Source organism: Gallinula chloropus, assembly GCF_964237585.1.
Source record: "Gallinula chloropus genome assembly, chromosome: Z".
In the NCBI taxonomy this organism is placed as follows: domain Eukaryota; kingdom Metazoa; phylum Chordata; class Aves; order Gruiformes; family Rallidae; genus Gallinula; species Gallinula chloropus.
This window is the reverse complement of record NC_140089.1, coordinates 26,300,267-26,324,488: the sequence shown is the minus strand read 5'-3', so window position 1 is coordinate 26,324,488 and position 24,222 is coordinate 26,300,267. Positions and strand designations below refer to the sequence as shown.

Genomic DNA, 24,222 nt, shown 5'->3' with positions numbered 1-24,222 from the left:
AAATAACCAAATCTCCAATTAATTCCCGTAAAAACTGGATTTAGCAGTGATACCATAGCAGCCAGTTACAGAAACTCTCTTAGACTGAATAGCAACTTTTGGTACAGCATTGGACACATGAAGACAGACTCCTGTCTCAAATCTTGTGTGCGTTTCTCCAAGGGCTTACACCTTTTATTACATCCATATTCACATATGTTCATGTGGTCATTATGCATGCAGTCTGGGTTTTCATGAAGTTTTGGGGGGAGGGGTTGAGGCAGCGGTCCCCAGTGGTGGTCTTCTCTTGCACATTCCTAGCAGCATGTGTCGTATTACCTTTCTTGTAGAATTTTGTTTTCTTTACCATGTACAGTCCTTGATTACAAGGTGTCATACAGTGTACCAGCTCCTGTCCCACCATCTCAAGGTGTCATACAGTGTACCAGCTCCTGTCCCACCATGTCAAGGTGTCATACAGCATATCAGCTCCTGTCCCACCATGTCAAGGTGTCATACAGTGTATCAGCTCCTGTCCCACCATCTCAAGGTGTCATGCAGTGTATCAGCTCCTGTCCCACCATATCAAGGTGTCATGCAGTGTATCAGCTCCTGTCCCATGCCCATCCCAGGTCTGCCCAAGGCCAGCACAAGCCCAACACACAGAAGAACCACAACAAAGGCAACAATGAACTCCCCGCTTCAACTCACGGCTCCATGCAACAGCAGTTGCTGTCATAAATAGTTTTACACATCCACATGCACAGAAGGAAGCACAAAGCTTTAGGCAGGTAACTCCTGCCCCCTCAGAAACCCCAGAAGAAAAGAAAGCAGAAAACCAGGAGGCGTCCCGCCCCACTGGCGGCTCGGGGGTGTTTCCCGATCCTCTGCTGGTACTCGGGAGTGCGGGCAGCTAGGCGGGTACGAGCGAGGCGCGGCCTAACAGTACGGGAGCGGAGGACAAGGACCGGGCAGTACCTGTTTGGCGGCTGCAGCCGGGGATGGGGACCCGGGCAGTGCCGCCACCCCCGCAGCCACCCACGTCCCCGTGACGGGCCGCGCACGCGGCGCCTCGCCCTCGCGCCGCTTTCCTTTCGTCACGCCGCCTGGCGGCGCGCGCGGCTGCTGCGCCCACACGTTCTCGGCCTTCCGCGCGGGCGCCGCGTGGGGCGGGGGGTTGGTCTGGAGCGGTCGGGGGATGGGTCGTCAGCCGCTTCGTCACAGGAGCCCCTGCGTGACCGCACTCCCCTCCCGCGCACTGCCCACCGACCGGCCGCTCCCCTGCGGCCCTTTCCCCCCCACACACCTCCTTGCCCCGCTGGCGCAGGCGGTTTCCCGCCGCGCTGCCTGAGGCGCTAACGGACTCCTGTCCGCTCCCTCCCGACAGGCACCTCAGGCAGCGCGCCTGCTCGGCCTCATGACGTGGGTTTGCGGAATAAAGCTTTGCAGTCGCGATCGGCTTTCCTACAGGAAAATTCCCGTGGAATTTGTGTCGTAAACACCCACATGGCTAGTGAGAGTAACTTAGTGTGAAAGTATCTGTACACCTTGCAGCATCACTGAGTGGCCGATGTCTGAAGTCCTCTCATCCTTAGTGCCGATGTAATTTTCCTTTAGGAAGTCCAGACTCTTGCCTGCAAAATTACCCTTTATTGGTGCATTCCTTGCACTTTGGCTTCATATTATCCATTAGATGATCTTTATTGCCACCATTTCTAGTCTCCTTTTTCATTCATGAGCATCTCTTGTGGGTTGTTTTTTTTTTTCCCACCTGCATGCTTAGATCTCCCAGGCATCCGCTAGAACTTGCTATACTCCTCACCCCTCCCTGCAGACACACTTGTTGCTGTGATCCTGACCAAAAAGCTAGCCAGTTCAAAAATAGAGTGGTCATGTGTAGTTCTTCTCATCACCTCTGTGTGTTTGTTTTTTCAGGCAGTGAACGTCTTCAAGGCACGGGCTCAGATAACTGTTTTATTGTGTGTATGTGTTTTCATTCATGTGACATAAGAGCCTACACCCGATGTGTATTTAAATATGTACATAGGCAGTTGTCTGTATGCTCAGCACCACTGTGCTTGGTATATGTTAATAGTGCAACAGTGATACAAGTTATTTCGCTTTGTGAACTTTTCATGGAGTAATCCATGATAATAATGTTATTGTTATGAGGACAGATAACTTTCTTTTTGCCATATAACCTCAAGGTGGGAGATCTGAACTGTTTTAAAAAAAAAAAAGAGTAGCATGTGCAGCTGAAAAAAAAAAAATTGTGTTCATATTGGCCTACTTGTAACCTAGTGAAAGCAGCCATTTTAAGCCTCAGTCTGTGTTTCAGGTGGCCACCTAAATCTGACCAAGCCCAGGCAGGTGTCTGAATCTAACACTACCATGGTGATTAGGTAAAGGTGATTCTCTTGGGGACAGTGCTATGACAGATCATGTCCTTTAAAGAATGTTTGCTTGCTCCTGTCTTTCTCAGGCTGCAGTGAAAGCTGTGGTGGCATCAACCCGCCTCGGCAGTGCCAGCAGTCACAGCATGCATGACAGCAACAAGCCCAGCCGTAACCCATCTCCTGTCCATGACAGCAAACCCGAAGAGAAACCCACTCAGGAAGCAGAAGCAGCTCCAGAAGAAATGTCTTAGGTCAACGTGTTTCAGCTGAGATCTGTCATTTCATACACCAGCTAGCTTGTCATTCAGCAAGAGAGATTCGTAAGCTTGGCCTCTCTGGTTCTGCTTTGGGGTGCCAAACGCACTGGCTGGTGATCTTACCTTCAATGCATGTGACTGCTTATGAAAATAGTAAACTGTTCCATAAGGCATGTCATGGAAACAGTCTTATTTGCAGTAATACCGGCAGGTGAAAACATGGGGATAACTAACTACCTACCGTAATGCGCATACTTCATATACATCTATCCAGTGTTTCTAGGTGGCATTTGAAACAAAATTTAATTTGGTTTTATGGAAGTAGGTGTCTTCTGTATGTTGTGAGTTTGAACTGCTTCCTTCCAGATTCATAGTCCTGCAGTAGACGAAATGGAAGGAAATAACAAGCCGATGCTTTTAAAACTCATGTACGAAATAATGCTTTTTATCTGTAAAATTCAAAAAATATTTGGGGATTTATATGCAAAAAAACCAACATTCCACTACTTCTGGGAAGAAATTGAAATGTTAGTTCCACTGGGCATGAAAATGTATGTTCCTCAAGCTTGTGTTGAGAATGCCTTACTCTGACTTTTCCTGTTTATATACAGTATTTTAATGACAACCAAAATTACTCAGACTTATGCCATTTCATTCTCTAGTAAAGTGTTAGCAAAACAAAAACATAGAGTAAAAGAGGATTAGATTAGATGCAAATTTTTGAAATACCATTATATTTATTCATTAATTTCTAACCTGTGCAGCTAGAAAATGTTTTTATAGGGCCTAAGGGAGTAATCTGTAATTACACAAGTTGTAAGTGGTTGAAGGAAGCTATTCCACAACTTAATGATTTTGCTCTGGGGAACAACGTTACACAAAGACTGGGAGTGAGTAGTGCGATCTAGTTGCTTCCCAGATAGTTCAACCTCATGAGTAACCAGTTTCCACTTGTCAGCATAACTAGTCCAGATCTTCCTTAAAAAAGGGCCCTTCCACTACAGTGATCCACCAGCACCGACCTTGCATCCACCCAGAGCTCCTGTGTCTGAAGTTAAAAGCTGTGTGCATGATCAGCTTGCAAAATTAGGGTCAGGCTCTTCAGCTATCTTGATTTTTTTTTGTTGAACGTATTTGATAGGAATTGACAAACTAACATGCATCAGTGTGTATGACCGTTTACATTTGTTTGTTATCTCTTTGATAGCATGTGAATTTCATAATGTTATTAATATATTACAGAAATGGCAAAAAAGAACCTGATGTACAGTGATGTCATTTGTGTTTGTTTACTTTTTAATTAGCTACCTAACACCCTAATACACTCCACATTCCTCTTTTGCTTTGTTTTTATTTTGTTAGGCCTTGCACAACTTACCTTTAAAAAATTGCCAGCTGCTGAAAAAAAACAATTATTAATAAAATGTTCAGTAGCTGCACTTCCTAATGAAAATAAAGAGTCACACAATGTTATTCATATAGTAGGTTTGGTAACTAAAATGTAATACAGATTAATAAAAACAGGAGGGTTAAAGATACTGTCTACTAGGTGAGAATGCATGCTAACAAATGGATTGTACTTGAGATTTTTTTTTACCCATTTCTTACAACTCTTTGAACTTGTACAAAAAGCGTGGCTGAAATTTGAAGTACGTGAAGCCATCCTTGTCCCAGGTGGCACACTTTGAGGCGACGTAGGTCAGTCAGCTGATACAGCTGGCGGGGCCATGGCAGCTGCAAACTGACTGGGAAGACACTTGTGCAGATTTTCCCCTGAAAACAAGTTCTGTAGGAGTAATGGCTTGAGAAGGTGGCAGGTACATCCACCTCTCTTACTCTGTACTTGTCTCCTGTGATGTCACTGCAGGACGGATGCATTCCACAGCCCAGTTAACAGTGGCAAAGCCTCTCAAGCTTGGTCGGAGAGGTTGGATTTTTGCTAAGTTTCCTCTGTTTGTGATGGTTGCTTCTGATGTGCGGAAGTGGAGCCAGCTGCACGGTTACTGCGCGTCTGGGAGTGCTCGAGCAGAAATAGCTTCATATGAGACACGGTCTCTTGAGCTGGGAAGTAGTCCCAGCTGATTCTTAAAGTTACTCTTTGCTAAATGATGCCATAGCGTATCGTAACTCTGAGCTGATGCCATGCAACTGGAGACCTCTCTGTGACAGCATGGTGTCAGAGACAGCTCAGCTTGTGCATAAAGGATCAATTGGTTTGACTTCGTTTTCTTTTATGATGCTCAATATGGAAAAACCCTCTGACATCTGTGCTGAAGGGGAGTGACCAACATGCCTAATTTACGCACAGCAGTGTTACAAGGAAGGAATGGCAGCACTAGGGTACGTGCATGTAGCTGAAGAAAGGAGTGCTACATACATTGTTTTTGTCCAAAAAAGTAACATCCCAGTGGTACCTGCCAAAATTCAGACCGGGGACTGTGACACCAGTGCCTGGCTGCAGCTGAAAATAACGCACCAAACAGCTACCTGAGGAGACCCAGTTCCACACCTATGGTTATAAACTGGGCAGACAATTATTAATCTTCTTTTCTGTTGAAATCCTAAGCTTTAACTTTTAAAAATGTTCAGTATATTAGAAAATTTCTTCAGGTAGGAAAGAGAGAACCTGGCCATCTTTGTGAAGCATTTGAACTTAGCAGATCATAATATTAATGAATTAAAGTCTAATAATTAGAGCTAGGTTGAGGATCTGATGGCTGTTAAATGGCTAACCATGTCCTGCTTTTGCATAACTTTTTTTTGCAAGCTCAGAAAGATTCGTTCCAAAACAGTAGCATATTTTTAAGCACTTTTGCTTGCATTTTGCCAACCACACAGCAAACTGCACTGCATGAGCCTGGCGCTAGTTTGTTAGCTTAAGTCTGTAATGCTTGTTTGAGCATGTAAAGAGGTAGGCACACCCTAATCAAACTTCTGATTGCGAAGGAATATCAGAGCAAAAGTTTTGTGATACAGCTTGTGCTCCAGAAGAGGGATACTATGGTGCAAGTATGTGGAGAGGGGTGGCAAAAGCTGCTTAGCATCCCTGTTGCAAAGACCCTGTGCCTCGGTGAATAAAATAAAGTGCTATGAAAAGCCGTGTGGCACTGGAGCAGGATGAATGTGGCAGACAAAAAGGTTTTGGAAGGAGCTCAGATCACCAGGGTGGAGGAGGCTGTGGCTCACTGGTGGCCAACCCTTCAAACTTTCCTAATGACCATCCTTCCACAACTAGCCCTGTGTGAGTGAAACACGGATGCAACTGGCAGCCATCAGGGAGGTGAGGACAATACCACGTTTTCTGCAGCCCAGCAGCAGGGGGAAAAGAGAAGATGCTAGGAATTATCAGTCCCAAAATCAGCAGATGAGTAGCAGTAAGGAGGACTAAGCTGCAGGAGGACTGCAGATAATGACTGGCCACTACCCTTCAGCTCCTACACACAACCCCCTGGCATGCTGTAAGAGAGTCCTGCCCTGCAGGTCTCAGATGGTGAGAGGGGGTCTAAGCGTGGTAGACCAAAGTGTCGGGTGAAAGAGTCCCAGCAGATCCGTCCTGCGTATTGCCAGCTTACCAAGAGGTGGGCGCGCATGCGCAGCAGCACAGTCCCATCACCCATGGCTTGTACAGAGGCTGCATGCTTCTTTCGGTGCATAACTCCACCACATGTGGCTGAGCCTGCCTTGGTGCTGCTGCTCAGGTTACCGGCGTGTAGCTGGTGTAGGCATGGCAGTTGAGTTAAAATACATACCTTCATATATGGAAAAAACCCAGGAACGGGGCAGAGAAGTTGTCCTGTTGGGCCCAGAGCACACGGGCAGGGATACAGGCAAGTCCTGGAGATAACAAAGGTAAACAGACAGCTCAGAACATCCTTAAAGTCTCTTAATAACACAGTAATAGTTCGAGGAATGTCCTCTCCTGTCCTTCAGGGTAATTCCAGTTACAACATACAGTGACAAAAATGAGAGCAGATTCTGCTTTTGTATACAGAATTTTAGCTTCCCCAATAAGCCCCTGCACAATACCTTGTTGCATTGAACAAAAAAGTCAACTGCATTGCAAAATAAAAAGCAAATTAAATTATAAGGAGTTGAGAAAAATAGGAATAAAATAATTACCTGGTCTGGTTACATCCAGAATGCAAAGTTGTTAATTTCAGAACACTTTTAAATTTTTACTGTCAAGATTCTAGGTTCTCCAAATGAGCAAAAATCCACACTTTATGCCTAGGAGGTAAAACTGGCCAGAGGAATTCAGTGAAGACTGTGCAAACACAGAGTATCCCTGGGAGTGTGAATCCTCCAACTTACATAAGGATGGAACAATGTACATGCATATAATTAATAATCCAGCCAAAAGCAAAACAAACGCTGCATTGCATACTTATCCACCCTCCAGAGTGGAACAGGGAACATGAACACACTCATGGCTTAGTCATTATTGGAAGGCATTCAGATATTTTGGGGAGAGGTGTAGTACAGACGCAGGAATGGAGTGGAACAAAGTGGCCCAATTCTGAATTTAACAATAAAATTATATATATATGGATAAATATAAATATATGTATATACACACAAATATATGAATTTATCAAAATAGAGGCAGAGACTGCTGAACAGGCTGTCAGTGCCATTAACGGTTGCAGTAACCTTTTAAGCTGTGTTTCGCCCTTTGCCAGCATTACTCAGCTGGAACAGAACACAAAGTCTTTCACATTCTTGTGTATATGAATCATTGCTAGATGCAAGATTGCTAAATTCAGTGTAATGGATATCAAAGTATGAAAGATTAATAAATTGAGTGGTATGGAGTTTTCCCCAGCTCTGGCTCCTTCATATGAAGGCAGAGCTGGGAATAGGATGCTTCAGTGCCCTTATCCTGTTGTATGTTCAGGGCATGGGCTGAAGTGGGGTGACAACACAAGCACAACATTTTGTGATGGGTTAGAGCTCCCCTAAACTGCACCAGCGGCCCCTGCACAGTGATGCTCTGTCCATAACATGTGTGGCTAAAGACTGAGAATATAACTTTGAACTTGTACACCAGGAAGATATTTATTGGCCAAGGTATAGTAAATGACATTTATTTGCTCCCATTAAGTAGCACAGACCTCCTCCCATAGTATGAGCTACCTTTTTTTTCCTGTCTGCATGAAATATTGCAGCATTGCAGAGAACTGTGTGATGATACATAAAGAGCAAACCTTAAAAGAAAATAACAGTTTGAGTTTTTCCATTTGAAACTCTGGGTTCAAGAACAAGTGTTACCACGCACTCATGGACAAATGGCTTATTGCTTTTCTTCCTCTTTATGCCTCATCTTTTTTTCCTGGCCCTAGACCCCACTGGGCACCCAAAAGAGCTGCCAGCTGCCAGCCAGTGGGAGAGGAGACATATGGTGCTTGGCAGGTCTCAGCTGCCCTGGCCCAACAAATCTGCTCTTGCCCTTGGGTCTGTCAGATGCTTTTGCTCCTGCTTGTTGCGTTGCTTGTGCTCCAGAGAGTCTGGGTTTTACTGGTCAAGTACAAATATATTGCTCTGTCAGCCGCCCTTGGTGTGATTTGTCATCGCCAGTTAGTGCCCAGGGAGAGGTGTTTCTACTTCCCCTCCCCATTTCCTAGACTCGTGCTGTTTTCTGGCACCTCCTGTTTCCTTTCTCAAGAGCCTATGCCTGGCTGACAGAAATAGCCCCATGCCATGCGACGCAGAAACAGAAAATAATTCATCACCTTTAGTTTACAAATAGCAGATGAAGGCACCCGGGCTGCTGTAGATGCTTTGGCTGGACATACTGCAAATGCCCAGGGGGTGAGGGGTTCTGAACAGTGACACAGTCACAGCACCAAGGCAGGTTCTGCCCCTCAGCACCAGGAAGTTCCTTTATCAATGGCATCTTTTTCCTTCTGTGGAGAAGATAAGGTTTAGGTCAATCCCAAGCATCACATCAGGCTTAGGAATGCTCAGAAATACCATGTGTGCTATGACCAATGATCTTCTTAATATCATTCACTTAGTACTGGTTGACCTACTCAGCATCTCCTGTTAAGCTGCAATGCCACTTACCACGTTGGCAGAAGGAATGGCAAGGTCAGTTCATGGCACTGGGTCCCATTTGCTGTGTGGAACTGTAAATAGTGATCAAAGACAAAGCTGGAGACAATCCGACATCTGCAGACAGGGGAAGTCTATCAAAGAGAAAGAAGGCTGCAATTCTTATCCCCATGTCGGGTGGAGCTAGGATGAATCTCCTAACTGAAATTACTGTGTTGTAGGCTTTGGGCATTTATCTGGTAAGCCAAAATCTAAGGCAAGCCTTTGGGCATGATTTACAACTGCAGACGGCATGTGATGTATCCCAGAGACAGTATGAGTTGCATTTATTCATCCAGAGAGATGTGTGTGTGAGTCTGCTTTATCGTGTCAGACCTCAGTATCATCTGCCATGTCCTTCCAAGCTGCTCCTTCCTAAAGAAAACTTTTTCATTAATCTAGGAAGTCTAAATTAATTGTGCACAAAGTGAATACATTGTTCATCCATGGCTCCTTGACACAGAGGGGAGATCCGGGTTTTGCAAATGTCCAGTGATCAAATTACCTGATAAAATTACCATACTTAACTAGCCAAACAGGATGTATGAAGGGTAAAATGCAAAGACCCATGGCTGTTTAAGAGACAAGTATCTGAGACATGGCTGTTAGGCTCTGTTTTACACTCCTGCTTCCAGCTAACCGAAACAAGTAAGCCCATTTACATCAATTGGCCACAGCAATAAAGGCACCCGTGTGAGAATGTATTTGCAGATTAAGGGCAGTGTTTACAGACATTAACCACAAAACCCTCCAGATATTAGCTCCAAATAGCTGCATTGCATTGTGAGAAATTACAGGGACCATACCTGTAAGAACCAGGGCCTCTAGGAAAACAACAGATGCCAAGGCATAATTGTGTGACTTAGAAGTAAGTGCAACCACCACCACAAATCCTGAAGTATAGCCAAGCAGTAAACACCCACCACACAAGCACCAGAAGATTTTGCTGTGGAGCACACCAAAGACAGCTCCTCCTTATCTTTATTCACAAGGAATAAGGAGAAAAATACCTGTGTTTTCTCCAAGGTCTCAGGTTTCCTGATCTCTGTTGTTTTCCAGAGGTCGTGATCAGCAATGTTTATCTAAGTAGCACAAATGTATCCAGTGCCAGCCCCCTCTAAGTGGAAAAACATCACCGCTGACCCTCATTTTTCATCTGCAAGACATCAAAGCTGGGGGTTTTTTTACCATTAATATGGCTCCCAGTCTCTTCCTCAGCTTGCTATGGAGACTGCAGTAGGCTTGGGAGAACGTGAATTTGTCAAGAAACATTTAATGAAACTAAACAAATGGACTGAATGCATATTTATAAAAAAATGTTTGTAGTAACTTCTAAATGCTGCTACAGCAGTGTCCTCCCTGAGAAGTAGCTTCCTTCGGAATGACAGTGATCAATAGGACCCTGCAGAGGGTTCCAGGCAGGTGCCACCGCCTGTATGCTCTACTCCAGCTTTAGCATCTTGACTAGAGGGAAACAGTAATTACAAACTATGAGAGTTTTCACCAAGAGTAATTAGAAACAACGGTTAAAACCAGTATCTGCTGAGAGCTAACCCCAGCTGTGTCTTCATGCTATTCTGCACAACAGGAACCAATTCCTTGTTCACAGCACATGCTCATGAGAAGTCAACCGAATGCTTCTAAATAACAGAAACTTCATGTAAAGTTCCTCAGGGAACATTATTTTGGGGTTTGCTTGGTGGTTATTTTTGTGTAGTTTTTTCCAGAATAAACAGTGTTGAGAGACCTATGCTTATGAGAAAAGTAACTATGAAGTGATTAGGTGCTCAGGGAGAAGGAAAGGTGAAGGGGTAGAGGATGAACGCTTACCCCTATGACTAAGATAAATAGGTTGGCCTTTCAGAACAACAGGGGTGGCTGATTCAGCTTGTGAGGTAGTAGAAAAGGAGAAGAGTCACTGAATCTGTCTCAGCTAGGGGAAGCTATTTGAAAAAGCTTAAGCCTGGGAGGCTCCAAGCAGGGTCTGGTTGGCTGCTGCAGACCCACAGTGAGGAGCTCTTCCTCACGTTATTCATCACCTTAAGCTGGTTTTAGCCTGAAGAGATGCAATACATAAAGGGCTTGCATCTGGCTTGGCCTTGTTTTGCAAGCTGCTGGTGGGCTTTGGCTTTGAGGCTGGATGAGGGGCAAGCTGTAAGCAGGGAGCTTTGTGCTTCTGTTAATTCAAGGGGAGTATATGCTGTGTGATCAGGTTGTGTGCTGATGCTTCCAAGACAAACAGAAAAACGGTGCTAATGACTTGTTACGCAAAGTATTTTATAAGACCGTAACAGAAGGTCATTGATCTCAGAGCAATGGTAGCTGGACTCTTAATAAAAATGGAAAAATGTCATGTATCTATTAGACTTTCTCAAATCAGCTCTGTGTCCTGTGTACCTGACTTCTTTTACTGCTTCACGTGTAAGAAATCCTGTGCTATCAACACTGTTTGCTTATACTAGCAAAGATGTTAGCAATTAAATAGAAGCTCATGGATTGCTTGTTTAACTGTGCACTTTTACTTCAGACTAAGCCTGTTTGTGTAGTAACTTTTCTGATACTGTGAAAATGAACCAGAGAGAGATTGGAAACAAACCAAACCCAAAAAAAAGACAGTTTTGTTGTCGCAGTGTGCTGTATTTGGGACCAATGTACCTGCTCCTCTGCTTGCATGGAAACGCTGATAAGCCATGAGAATATGCTTTGATGGTGGGAAGTCTATTTTTAATAAGTGGCTTGCATGACTGATCTGATGCTAAATAAACTAGTAAATCTAGAACTGCTTACATGTGTTATTTGCTGATGGTTAATGCTCAGCATAGAATAAGGAACACCAGTCATCATTATAGGGAGACGTAATGATGGGTGTTACCTGTTTATAGTGCAGTCTTGAATAAATTCCAACTTGGCACAGCATTTCCGCTTCTCCTCTTCCTTCAACACCAGATCTGTTATTAGTGGTGGAATACATAACAAGATGCTGGAAAGAGGTTTTCGGATCTACCCTTGGGCCCCAGAGAGGGTTATGTGAGATAGATGTTAGTCTTACAGCAATGAGGACACTGCCAGTTCCTTATGCAACCTACCAAAATGTTTTGTTACTTCTGCGATTGGGAAGTATTTTGTAAAGTTCTGAGTCTTTTTGTTGCACTTAGTTTATCTATAATGGAGATCTGATTTCTGCAACCATTTCTTATGAATCCAAAGGTTACTGAAAGGCTCCTTTGTTTGTCATCCTCCCTTCTCAGCAGCACAAACCAAGTCCTTCCCCACAGGTCACATCTCCTAGGTCTTTTACTGTTCTTGCTTGCATGCAGATTTTATGCCTGTAGTTGACTACTCTCTGTCTTGAGCTAAGTAGACAGAAGCTAGCAGGTGGTACCTGAGTGGAGTCCTCTGGCAAGACTGAGGTGCTGGAAGAATTATTTATTGTTTCTCCTCTCTGTTTCCATGTTTGTCATATAGTACCCTCAGCACTGTTCCCTTGTGATTGGTTTGCCATGGGTCGCAAGCGCTATGGGTCTGCAGAACAGCTGCTTGGCCAGATGGCCTCCATCTTGTGTTGGTGCAGCTTGTTATTCATGCCACCTGCAGCTCCTTAGGCTTGCAAACTGCTTCAGTGTAAAGTCCCTTCACATCCCTTTGTGGGTGATGATTTTTCAAAACCCCTGAGGGCGTAAGAAATAGATGACGATAATAAACTCTGCAAGAATTTCTGCATGGCAACAGTGCTCCAGAGAAACTGCCATGGATTCTTCTGAATCTTCTCAAGCTGAGGGGGGGCGTAGGTTCTTACTACAGCTTCACAAAACTGTCTTCTTTCCATCTCCATAACAAAGTGGAAAAGGGCAGTGAAATTTGTGAGTCAACAGGAAGGACAAGGGGATGGGGCAGAGACTCTCATTCAGGGTAATTTGCAACTTGGTCCCTATGGCCATAACCCTGCTCAGAGCTGGGTCTGTGCTGGCAGGCAGGTCGGCAGTCCCAGGGACAGCTCACGAAATGCTTCCTGTCAGGTAGCCCAGGGTGCAGCCAAACTGCTCTGCAGAAAGCCCAAGCAAGGTCTTTGGGCAGTAACTTATCGATCCAACTATGTTTCTTGTGTCAAAGAAGTATTTTTAGGCATCATTAGGCAGTCAGACTGGCTTGACCGACAGAATGAGAAATTCTAAAGAACATCACAGTGGAAGAGATGGTTCTAGATAATGTGTTGGGAGTTGGGGCACCTTAACCCCGATGGCCAAGGAAGGTGTGTGACATCTCCCCGCTGTGTGGGCCAGCTGTGAGATGTGCACAGATATCTCCCGTCATCTGCTGTCATCACCCGTGCTGTTTTTTTATTGGCCAGTGGCACAATCCTGAGATTAATAATCAGCCCCTACCTGTACTGTAAAACTGAGTCACCAGCACAGCTCAGTGGGGACTGGGAAAGAAAGAATGTATTGCAAAGCAAAGGACTTCAGGATATATTCTTCCCTAGTTTATTATTAATCTTTTCCATTTTCATCTTCTCTCTCACCAGGAAATAGGTTTAAACATTGCAATTTTTCTTAATAATTCTAATTAATGTCCTTAATCATTTCCTGAAGCTCTGAGGTGGCCTCTGTACCTATTTCTAGTCCACTTTGCAGAGCATGACATGATACATGCCCTACGAAGGCATGCTGTATCTCAGAGGTCACAGTTCCTTAGAAAAGCAACAGAAGAGGGCTGCAGCTCCTTGCTGTGATGTTAGACGCTACAGAACTCTCCTGCCTTTATGCAGGCTTAATAACAGAATCAAGGGGAGGTTCTGCCTAAGATACAGGCATTTTCTTCCTTGGTTTCTGTAGGTGTTAATGAAATCCACGTGAAAATACATGCTGCAGCATGCTTTATAAACCTAGTGTACACCTACATGCCTTTTGCAAGGTGCTACCTCCGTGTGTGTTTTAGATTAACTTCATTTTGATGGTTAATAAGCCGTTTCTTAGCATCCTAAAAGGTGAGCAACAACTAAGATAAAACTAATTAAGTTCTTCCACAGCAATAATGGGTTAATTTTAAAATATGTTTACAAATACAGAAATAATTACAGAATATATTTTTATAATTTAAGCTTTCAGAAAACAGTTTGTACCATTTTCAAGAGACCTCAATTTAGCAGAAATTTGAGCTGCTTAGTCCTAAATCACGTTTCTAAGTAAAGATAGGCTTTTAAGCTTTAAAATTTAGATGATGAATTGATAGCCACTGAGATCTAATAAGAGCAGCTGAAGATTAACTACCCCATCAGATGTAACTCCCCCAAAAAATTACTGAACGCAGTGTCTGCTGGCACAAGTATTGAAAAGGCTACATCAGGAGTCTGTGGAATCCATGTTTTAGTTTATTTTGTAATTGCACACAAAATATAAATACAGTTCTCTTAAGTGCGGAACACAGTCAGTTAGAGCCGCGCGCTCAGGACAGACCGACTTCGACTTTCTGAACATAGGCACAACTTGACTGGTTTCATCAGAATTATGGCTACTTTCACAGCAATGAACTTCCTAGGTTGAATCACCAGCTCACACCATCAAAACAGGTCTGGTTACTTATGATTACTGTAGAAATTATATCTTCTTTTCACATCTTAAAAATGAATCATGTTTTACATTTATAAATTCATCAGATTTGAGATCAGGGTTTGTGCCAGTCCCAGAGTGTCCATCTGTGTCTATCTGAAGTACTGGTCCACCTCCCAGTAGCCTGTAGTAGAGAACCTCGGTCTGCCCCTAGATTGAATTTAGCCCAATCTCTTCTGCCTACGTAAAACAGGGAGCACAACTACAGGCAAGGTCAATGCTGGAGGTTTTAGATGAAGAACAGAAGCCAAACATGAAATTTTCTCAGGTCTAGCAAGCTTTCCCATCCACACAGAGAGCACATACTTAAAGTGCCAAAGATTGGACTGGCATATTGCCTAAACCCCTGAAAAATTAAGCTTAAAAAAATGCTAGTCATATAAAAATATTTTTATTTCTACTTATATGCTATTTCCCTAGAAAAAAAAAAGGTGTCTGCTATTCTTGGGCACCTCATTCAGAAGTCGCTTTCAGGTACCTGCATTCCAAAATAACTGAAACACTCTTAAGTACTGGCAAACCTCACAAATCTGAAGAAATTCTGGTGCTGTAAGGATGACAGAAATCTGTACTAGATAATTTACCTTGTCTCCCACTACCCTCTAACAAGCAGAACACGGGCTTCTGCACTTGGTCCCTTCGACCGCTTTTCTGTTGGTCCTGTCCTGGCTTCATCCAGATTGTCCACTAACGTAGGAGGAGAACAATGCCCTCGTGGGAAAAGAGGTTCTAATCTGGTGAGTACTTGAATCTGTGGCTTTCTTCATTCTGAATGTAGTCCAGTTAAAGAACAGTTCTGCCTCACAATCTGACACTCCTCTCAATCCTTAGCTACATAAAAAGAAAATCGCTTTTGGTTTCAAATCAGGTACAACACACCAGGAACTGGGACGTCTTTCTTCCAGTTCTGTACTGCCCCACAGCTGAGCTGCTTAGAATACTGACCGTAGGTACCAGTGATGCATTCCTTCAGCAGCATAATCGGCATATGCACTCCTAAATCAAAAACATTTCAGAAGTGTGAGACTCTCCAAAACAGATCTTTAGAATTTGTCACCACCTTCTGTGATTTCTCCTCATCTGAGAACTGGAGCATTGTACTGTGCTTGATAAAAAGAATCTGCCTCCATTCTCATGTCTCCAGTAGTCTCTGTTGTTCATGTAAATGTTCACTCATTTGGCAGAAGCAACAGACTATGTCTGTTGAAAGCCAGTTTAATCAGTGTTTAAGGAATAAATTACTATAATGCAAAATTGAAGACATACTTTGCTTTCAGAAACTTTAATCTTATTCATAAAATCTGTCCATCTCTAGGCCTGCTATAGAAAACAACTCGATGGAAAGGAAACACACATGGAGAATAAAAGACATCATCATACTTAAAATACAGTAGGAATTTTCTTCTACTTAAAAACAAGTCTTCTTTCCTAAACTGCTTTGTGCTTCATCAGCCTAATTACACTCCGAAGCATAAAAAGCTGTTTCACTCAACACTAAATAGGGACAGAAACTCAGGTAACTCAGAAACCCTTGTAACAGGTGTTTGGAACAGGGACTTCTTAATCTTTTCTGCAGTGCCTACTGTTGTACAAACATCATCCTGTAAGTGTCTTGTGCTCCTTTTGACCCATTTCTCCAGCACTGAAGTGCTTCTGTGTAGATTTTAACTGTGCTTTTTACAGAGCAATGGAATATTTTTCTCTATGTACACCTGTATCACAACCCACAATTAGTCAGTCCAAGCAGTTTTAAAAAAAGAAGACATGAATATACAGATTCACTGTACACATAGTCTTTATAACTAGGAATAAAGAGGGTACACTTCACACAGCTTCCTCTATAACCATGTCAGCCTTCATCCCTCAGGGCAGTACTTTCATACTTGCCTACTAACTAGAAAGGAGACCCTGGCACTTAGGAAACAGTGTATCTGCTGACACCCATTCCTTAGCGCCTTGGCAGTGCGAGGTCACCTTGCGAACTTCCAGCACTGTGGGGGAAACAGCTGAGACAGAAAAGATGGGAAGAATAGCCAAGGACTGTGACAGGAACTGTGGAATACAGAAAACCAAACAGGGAGTTGACATTTTCTGCCTGTGAAGACACGAGAAGCTGTTTGCTGCCATTGTTTTTCAGTGTCTTAAACTGTATTAAATGTTTTACTCTATGAAGGATGCTGGGAGAGCCATCTCTATATTTGCTGTCACTTTTTTTTTTTACCACTCCACTTTAGCAACAAGAAAGACAAGTCCTCGCTGTTCAGAGTTCAGCTACAGTGGCCAGTATCCAAAGAGCCAATACTGCAGGGGACTAATTTTCATCTGATTTTTTTTTCCTAAGAGCCCATCATCAATCCCTGGATTGTATGCACAGACCTGGCCACAAAATATTAGGGCTCTGAAGTACTTCCTCTAATGTCTAGCTAAACTTGCCTCTACTAGCATTGGTAAAGCATAGGGAATAATGAAAATCCCACCTGAGCAAATGATGCATGCCAACATTAAGAGCTTATTGCCAAGTTTTAAATGGAATTCAGTTTCCTAGCAACACAGTTATCTTTCACAAGACCCTGCCATGTACCTGTAAGCATCACTCGGTGGCTAAATATTCTTAAAAATCTGAGCCTCCTTCCTCCAGCAGATCGGAGCAAGTCTGCAGCTTGAGCTGTGGCCTCCAGTTGCTTGTATTTTAGGATGATGATTTCATTTATTGCAAAGATGCATCTAGGGGTATTACCACAAAACACTCCAGGATGCTGTACCACCAGCCTATGCTGGGGTGGCTACACCACTGCCAGTACCTGAAGCATGTTAGTGGTCCTTTCCATTGCTTTAGTAATTCCAGGTTTTTCAGTTAAGGAAAAAACACAAAAACCCCCAAACCTCCACACAGAGTTACATGCAAATTTAACTAAAAAAAAAAATAAAATTCTTTAGAAGTGCAGAGTATCACACAAGATCCACTGGAAGTTTGCTATTTTGACAACTGTGTGATTAAAAGCCCACTAAAAACTATGGAAAGACACCTGATGACTTATATGAGCTTTGGATCAGCTGTAAGGGCATTTCTTTATCTATGCACTGAGACTGTTATAATATAACAGTTAATTAAGTTACAGTTACAACATCAAAGAAATGCCAATAATGAATACTTATTTTTGCTAACAAGAGCAAATAGCTTTCCTATGAACAGTATCATTTAACAACAGAGCTATCCCTACGATAAATCAAATTTTTCAAAACAAATTACAGATGCACCTGTACAAACTACATAAATCAAAGATTTTAAGTAAATATAAAAATATATATATTACAAAATTACATCTTCAATGAGATCATGTCTGTACAGCAACCTGTACCCACAAAATCCTCAGCACTCCACTCTCAATACTATCAGTGAGAGCCGAGTTCATGCTGCGTTTTTCAAGCCCCCCTCCCCCCCTTGTGTATTCTACCTAGGAAGCCAGAATTTTGTGGATTCAGACTATTCCTCACACAGCTGCAGAGTGCAGAACAGGAAACAGAATCTTGCACTGCGAATTAGGAATGTATGCTAAGTATCACATCAAGAAGTACTTGGTAAAGTTGTTGGATCTCCCTACATAAAGGCTTAAGAACATCACTCAAGAACAATGTTACTCACCTCTTAACTCAGTAGCTAACCTATGCTAACCTAAACAATATACTTCCACTGCAATAGGCACGTGGGCTTTGAAGTCACTGTCTACATTTTCAGTGCCTTTTTGAGGTCAGAGAAGAAATTGGCCAGGGTACTTGACATGGCAGTGTCTACCGCAGACTGCGGCAGCATCCCTCGGAGGTCAGTCTGAATATACCCTGTCAAAAGACTGTGGCTAGCATAGTCCTTGAGCGGGACGCAGAACCAACCACAGGGATGATTGAATCCACGGACAAAGTTAGGTCTCACCTCTCCATAGTCTAGGCTTATACCTATCAAGGAAAACAAACAAACAAAGAAAGGAAATTAATTTGAAACAGATCAAAAAATAAAGGTACAGCAAATTGAAAATGCACATGTTTCTGCTTGAAGAGTTTAGCAGAAGTGATGACACACTTCAAGTTTCTGGATACTTTCATGCATGGAAATTATCTGCTTTTCATTCGGACTACCCCCAAACAAGCAGAAATTCTGACATTAAAAATACATTCCTTCTATGTACTACCAAGTTGTTACTCCACTCAGTTTGCTCTAAGAGCTGAGTCAGAGCACTCAGCTTGGCTCTACTACTCCTGTCCCACAAGTGGCATAAATGAAACCTGGCATACAAAGATGGCTCATGGGTAAACCAGTAACTTGTATACTTCCTGAAGTCGTCAGAATGTTAAAATACCTTTGAATGTGGCCACCTTACACCATTTCTGAAAGCTTGCTGCACAACTGACATTAATTTGAATCAAATCTTAAGCCAAGCAGCTGCTGCAAAATAAGAATTAAGTAGAGGTTAAGTGGTGCCTTACCACATGATAGAAGCCCATCTTCATAGCTTGTAGTGTAAGAGAAATCAACAAACTCCCTTGGTGCTATGAGATTCCAGAGCTGTCCAGCAGTGGTGTAGCGCATCACGCAGCAGTTCTTGTTGAGTGACAAAATGAGGGGGGTAGAAACCAGAAATATTTTAGTATAATGCACACAGAGAAGTTTATGCTTGTAGGCAGACAGCCTTTTCCACAAAGGTCACAGTTTCTGTCAACTACACTGTGCAGGTAACTTCAGTGAGGTATGAATGGCTGTGGAATAATTAGGAAAAATACCTGGCCGTATAGTCTTCCACAACAGCCAGAGTAAAAGACAATCCACGTTTAAGGCAGATGTCCATGGGGTTTTGAAGTCATACTGAGTGTCCCCAGTAACAGAAGAAAGGCTACCAGCTCTTCTGCAATCAACTTCAGACCCACCTTTCTTTAGCAAATCCTGCCCCTCAGCATGAGTTATTTTGGCTCCCAGCACACAGCCCTGCCAAACAGTGAAGTTTACAATGATGAAGTTGGCATTTTAGGAGGAGGGAGAGGCTGCAGATTCTCTATGTATGGATTATTATGTGTGGATTATTATTAACACACACTATTTTGTTTGTTATGGAACAGAAAAAAATGAACGGTATGAAAAGGTTTGTGCTATAAAATATTACAACGTGACTCTATGTGAATTTTATCAGAGGCTACCAGAGCTCCTAGATCTGAGAGAATCAGGACCAACTCCTTCATTTTTAGCACTGATGGAAAGCTGAACTTCAAACTTCAGAATATGCCTGTGCAGCCAGAAAACCTCCTGAGGTGACCCACAACATGTATGTACAATATCCCATGTGCATGCAGAAAACAGACAGAAAAATGTTAGTATTTGCTGAAACAACTGCACTGCAGTACTGTTAAATTCACATATACATGTACATAAGTTTCTCCTCAGGCTCTAAGCAATTCTTCACCTCGTCAAACGTTTCCATGATGTCCATTGTAGTCATTAAGCTGTCCCAGTGTAGCCTATAAGGTCCAGGCCGAATATGATCCACTATTCTGTTAGTAACATCTTCCACCACTCCTTGAGCTTTGTAGCTAGGGAAACATCATGTTTACATTTAAAAGTGAGAAAATCTTTACAAATATTCCTTTAATTTGCAACAACACATTCACTGTAATACCTTGGTACCTGGAGTTATGGTCAGTAAACAAGTGCATCAAAAAAACAGTACAGAAGAAGCCCTGTGCGTGCATCTATTCTCTGCCACAAACATCATTCTGTGAAACTCTGTCCTTATGTTGTAAACAGCAAACTCTTTGCTCAGATAAGAATCATCAAGTTAATTTCTCTAACAATTCAGTATTGTTCTGCTCTTGCTGGGAGAGCAAGGGAGTCCGACAAGGACAAGTTAAAGCTAAAACTAAAAGAAAGGAGAGCAGGGGTACAGCAGGGAAAAACATTTTTCATAAAGTAGAAGTACTACTACTACTTTTTTTTTAGTAGGACCAAGCTAATAAGAAACTATGCTATGCTGTGGTGTCATATTAGAGTACTAAATGCAATAATCTGTTCTAAGACATTACAGAACATGCATTTACTATCAGATATTTTTAGTACACATGAGAGATTTTCTCTTCTTGAATTACCATCGCCCCCTTCTCCTGAACCATTGTTTTCAAAATACTTCTTATTCATTGAGCTGTTCTAATTAGTAGTAGGTAACTAGTCAAGCCAACACATTCATCTGTTGTCTTGAGCAGCCTGCCCATATTTGCTCACAGTCACCTGGCTGGCATTGATCTCAGCTGTATGTTCAGAACTGGAGTACGACATGACCACACCAATGGCTTCTAGGTAGGTATCTGGAAAGTCCTTCTGACTCTCCTTTATGACAGCAGGTTTATATACTTCCCTTTTCCTTTCTTTAGAGTGCTTTTTAAAACTGCGTCCCTACCTACAGCTATCCACAGAACCCAGTGGCAGAAACTCACAAAGGGCATTCATGTCACACACCTTCCCCACAATGACATGGTTGATACTTTAGTGTCGTCACAAAGTCACTGTGACATCCCAAGTACTGACACTTCAGACCTACTGAGCCTGGGCTTGATTCTGTGGTTTGCAAACCACCTTTCCAGTAAGTCAGTACCCACTTCAGCCAAGGGGAGCTCTGTTCCACAGTTTTAATTGTTTGTTGTTCTAGACACTGTGCAACACTAACGCTCCAATGTACAATCTTCTAAAAAGAGGAAGATCCACTTGGCTCCTCCAGCAGAGAATCTGTGTAGTTGAAGGCTGTAGAATCCACAGCCTTCATTTCTAATTTCTACAAAACACAATTCATGGAACTGTAAAAAAGTATCTGCTCTGCAGGCAAACTTACAGGTATCCACTGAATTCCTCTGATGGTTTACGCCACACAGTTGCATCTTTCTGAAAGGAAAAGGATACAAGTTAACTGTCACGTCCATACAACTCTAAGACATGATGAAAATACCTCAATTTTTCTGAAGGAAAGCAGAAGACTTTACCAGTAACTGTGCTTCACCCCAAAGTGTTCACTGACCTGAGAACTTCTGTACGCTTTTTGTAGGAAGCTAAACATGTTTCAGACATCTTCTGCTCACAATGTCCCATTCTTTCAACGAATAAGTCAATTACCTTTGTCAGTGTCAAATGCTAGAAGTCTGCACAGAGACAGGGCTTGGCAGGACAAGCCCATTTACTAGGAAAGCACTTAGAATAAGGGAACCACATTTCTAGGTAAAGTTTTCCAATTAAAAGGCAACTGGAAAATCTGGACACTATTTAGACAGGAAGACCACACAACTTCTGCTTGTATTGACCAAGCATACATGTGCAGGAGGTGCTGATGGTGCCAGACAGGAAAGCCTAAGTTACCCTCCCCTCCTAGATGCCTGACTTGAAGATCCTCGCAAGGAGTCTGCTTATTTCTGATTATCTTATCTTCTGATTTTTACCTAACTATAAAATGGAACCTCTGTACAAAGTCTCAGAGGGAGTACCACATAGCATCTTTCTTGTTGGAGGTGGAGGAGAAAAGTAGGGAGGGTGTAAGGGAGGGAATCTCCTTCCTTTTGAAGTTTTAGAGGGGTAAAATCTGGGGAACGACATAATCTGAAACAGTGAGATTCCGATAACTTCCTGAAGGAAAGCAGTAAAGTGGGTATGGGACTTAGTAAAGTGGTGTAGGGGTTTTGCATGACTGAAAAGCTTGGATGCTCTGCTCCTCCCTTTCAAAGCGTGGATTTTTTAATTTTGCAAATCACACGGGTGTATTTGGAACACTCGACCCTCCCTTACCACCGTGTGCTCACACATCAGAGAAGCGCACTCTCTATCACAGAAGCAAACTCCTTGCAATGTGGGGGCTCTGAGGGCAATGGGACCGTGAGGTGGCATGGGAGAGAGAGTGGGCATGACCTCACTTTTCAGAGGAAGACGTCAGGAAGATGAAGCACAATGGGTTCGAGCATTACAGGCAGAATCAATTCCACGGGCCATCAAAACGTGGCCGCAGGCTGCGGCTGGTTTGTCAGAAACCCCGTCTGAGCACCCTGCCACACTGCCGGTGCTGACGGCTGCCCCGCAGACGGGGGCAGGAACCGCAGCCCGGCGCCCGCTGTGGCCGCCCGCCCGAGAGCCCGGCCGGAGCCCGCCGGCCGCTCCGCGCTCGTTACCCGGGGCGCCACCGGCTCCCCCCGCCGCGCCCGCCACTCACGGTTTTCTTGGCGACCCGCCACTCGCTGTCCGCGGCGCTGTGGTACCGCAGCAGCGTGTTGCGCAGCTTCGTGGCCAGCGGGGCTGAATCCGGCAGGGGATCCATGGGCTCTCCTCCTGCGCAAAGACAGGCCTGGCACAGCCGCGCGCACCGGGGCAACACGCCGCGTTACCGGCGGCAGCGGCCCGAGCGCAGTGAACCGACCGTAACACACCACTCACCCCCCCCCCGCCCCAACCTGCACACACGCACCCCCACCCCCCCACCGCGCGGTGCGGGTGACAGCGGGCGGCGACCGGACCCCTCGGCACAGCGCGGGGAGCGCGGGTCAGGCCGCAGGCAAAGGCCGTGCCCGGAGCTCCGCGGCCGTTAGGAGCGCGTGACGGACGCAAGCCCCCCGCCCTCCCTCCCTCCCCCGCAGCCCGCCCCGACCCTGCGCTGCGCTCACCTGCCGCCGCGGCCCCCCCGCCACCTTCGCACCCCCGCTGGCGGCACCGCCGGCCGGCCCGGCAGCCCAGCGACCGATGCCGGCAGCCAATGAGAGGGCGGCCGGCTTGCCGGCACAACCAATGGCGGCGCGATCCGCCGAGTGCGAGGGGTGGGGCTCGCCGCCCTCTCGTATCACGCGAATCCTCGACATGTCACCGGCGCGTCGTCACGAGCTGGAGGAAGGAGGGCGCCCGCCCGTTGGCTGCTGCGGGGAAAGGGCTGCGGCCTGATTGGGCAGGGGGAGTGGAGTGATGGGAGGGGGCGGGGTTAGGGCTAGCGGGGCGGCTTCCCCGAGCGCGGGCGGGAGTGGCGGGGTGCGGCGCCCTCTGCCCTGCCCAGCTCGGGGCTGGGTGAGCTGTCGCCTCCGTCATATCGCCTGAGGCTCAAGCCGGAACGTCCGGCCGTGCGGGGCTGCAGGCAGCGCTGAGCGCGGGCAGGAGCGCAGTGGCTGCGGTACCCTGCTTGTGGTGCGCTGTGACCGCGCAGGCCTGCGGTGCTGTTGCTGCGCTCCGTGAAGCTGCGGGCAGGCCAGATCCTTCTGGGAATGAGGCCACAGCTGTGGTCACAGAACCACAGGGCGTCACAGAACATTAGGGGCTGGAAGGGACCTCGAAAGACCATCTAGTCCACCCCCAGCCAGAGCAGGGTCCCCTAGATTAGATCACAGAGGAACACACCCAGGCTGGTTGTGAATGTCTCCAGAGGAGACTCCACAACCTCTCTGGGCAGCCTGTCCCAGGGCTCCGACACCCCTACAGTGAAAAAGTTTCTCCTTACATTCACATGGAACTTCCTATGCTCCAGCTTGCACCCATTGCCCCTTGTCCTGTCACTGGCCATCACTGAGAAGAGCCTGGCTCTGTCCTCCTGGCTCTCACCCTTTACACACTTACAGACTTTAATGAGGTCACCCCTCAGTCTCCTCCAAGCTAAAGAGACCCAGCTCCCTCAGCCTTTCCTCATAAGGAAGAGGTTGCATTCCCACCATCATCACCTTGGTGGCCCTGCTCTGGACTCTTTCACAGAGTTCCGTGTCCTTGAATTGAGGGTCCCAGAACTGGACACAATAATCCAGGTGCAGTCTCACCAGGGCAGAGTAGTGGGAGGGAGAAGGACCTCTCTCAGCCTACTAACCATACCCCTTCTAATACACCCAGGATGCCACTGGCCTCTTGGCCAAGAG

The 24,222-nt window shown here is 44.9% G+C and overlaps 2 protein-coding genes across 2 annotated transcripts in view; one reads left to right on the top strand and one right to left on the bottom strand.

The window, feature by feature from the left end:
• CAMK4 (calcium/calmodulin dependent protein kinase IV) overlaps positions 1–2,626 on the top strand; it is a gene marked incomplete at its 3' end in the record, with an annotated part of 146,121 nt that extends 143,495 nt beyond the window's left edge. The window contains exon 11 of the mRNA XM_084278740.1: positions 2,462–2,626. Coding sequence (XP_084134866.1) covers positions 2,462–2,626 — 165 coding nt within the window. The remainder of the gene's footprint in view (positions 1–2,461) is intronic.
• Positions 2,627–18,052: 15,426 nt separating this feature from the next.
• On the bottom strand, positions 18,053–23,047 carry STARD4 (StAR related lipid transfer domain containing 4; the record flags this gene model as incomplete). The annotated part of the gene is made up of 6 exons (XM_084278387.1): positions 22,999–23,047; positions 22,551–22,666; positions 21,192–21,241; positions 19,776–19,902; positions 18,808–18,922; positions 18,053–18,279 (listed from the first exon to the last, which is right to left on the bottom strand). Exons 2-6 carry the CDS (start codon positions 22,653–22,655, stop codon positions 18,053–18,055), a joined length of 624 nt encoding a protein of 207 aa, XP_084134513.1. The 5' UTR covers positions 22,656–22,666; positions 22,999–23,047.
• Positions 23,048–24,222: the final 1,175 nt, after the last annotated feature.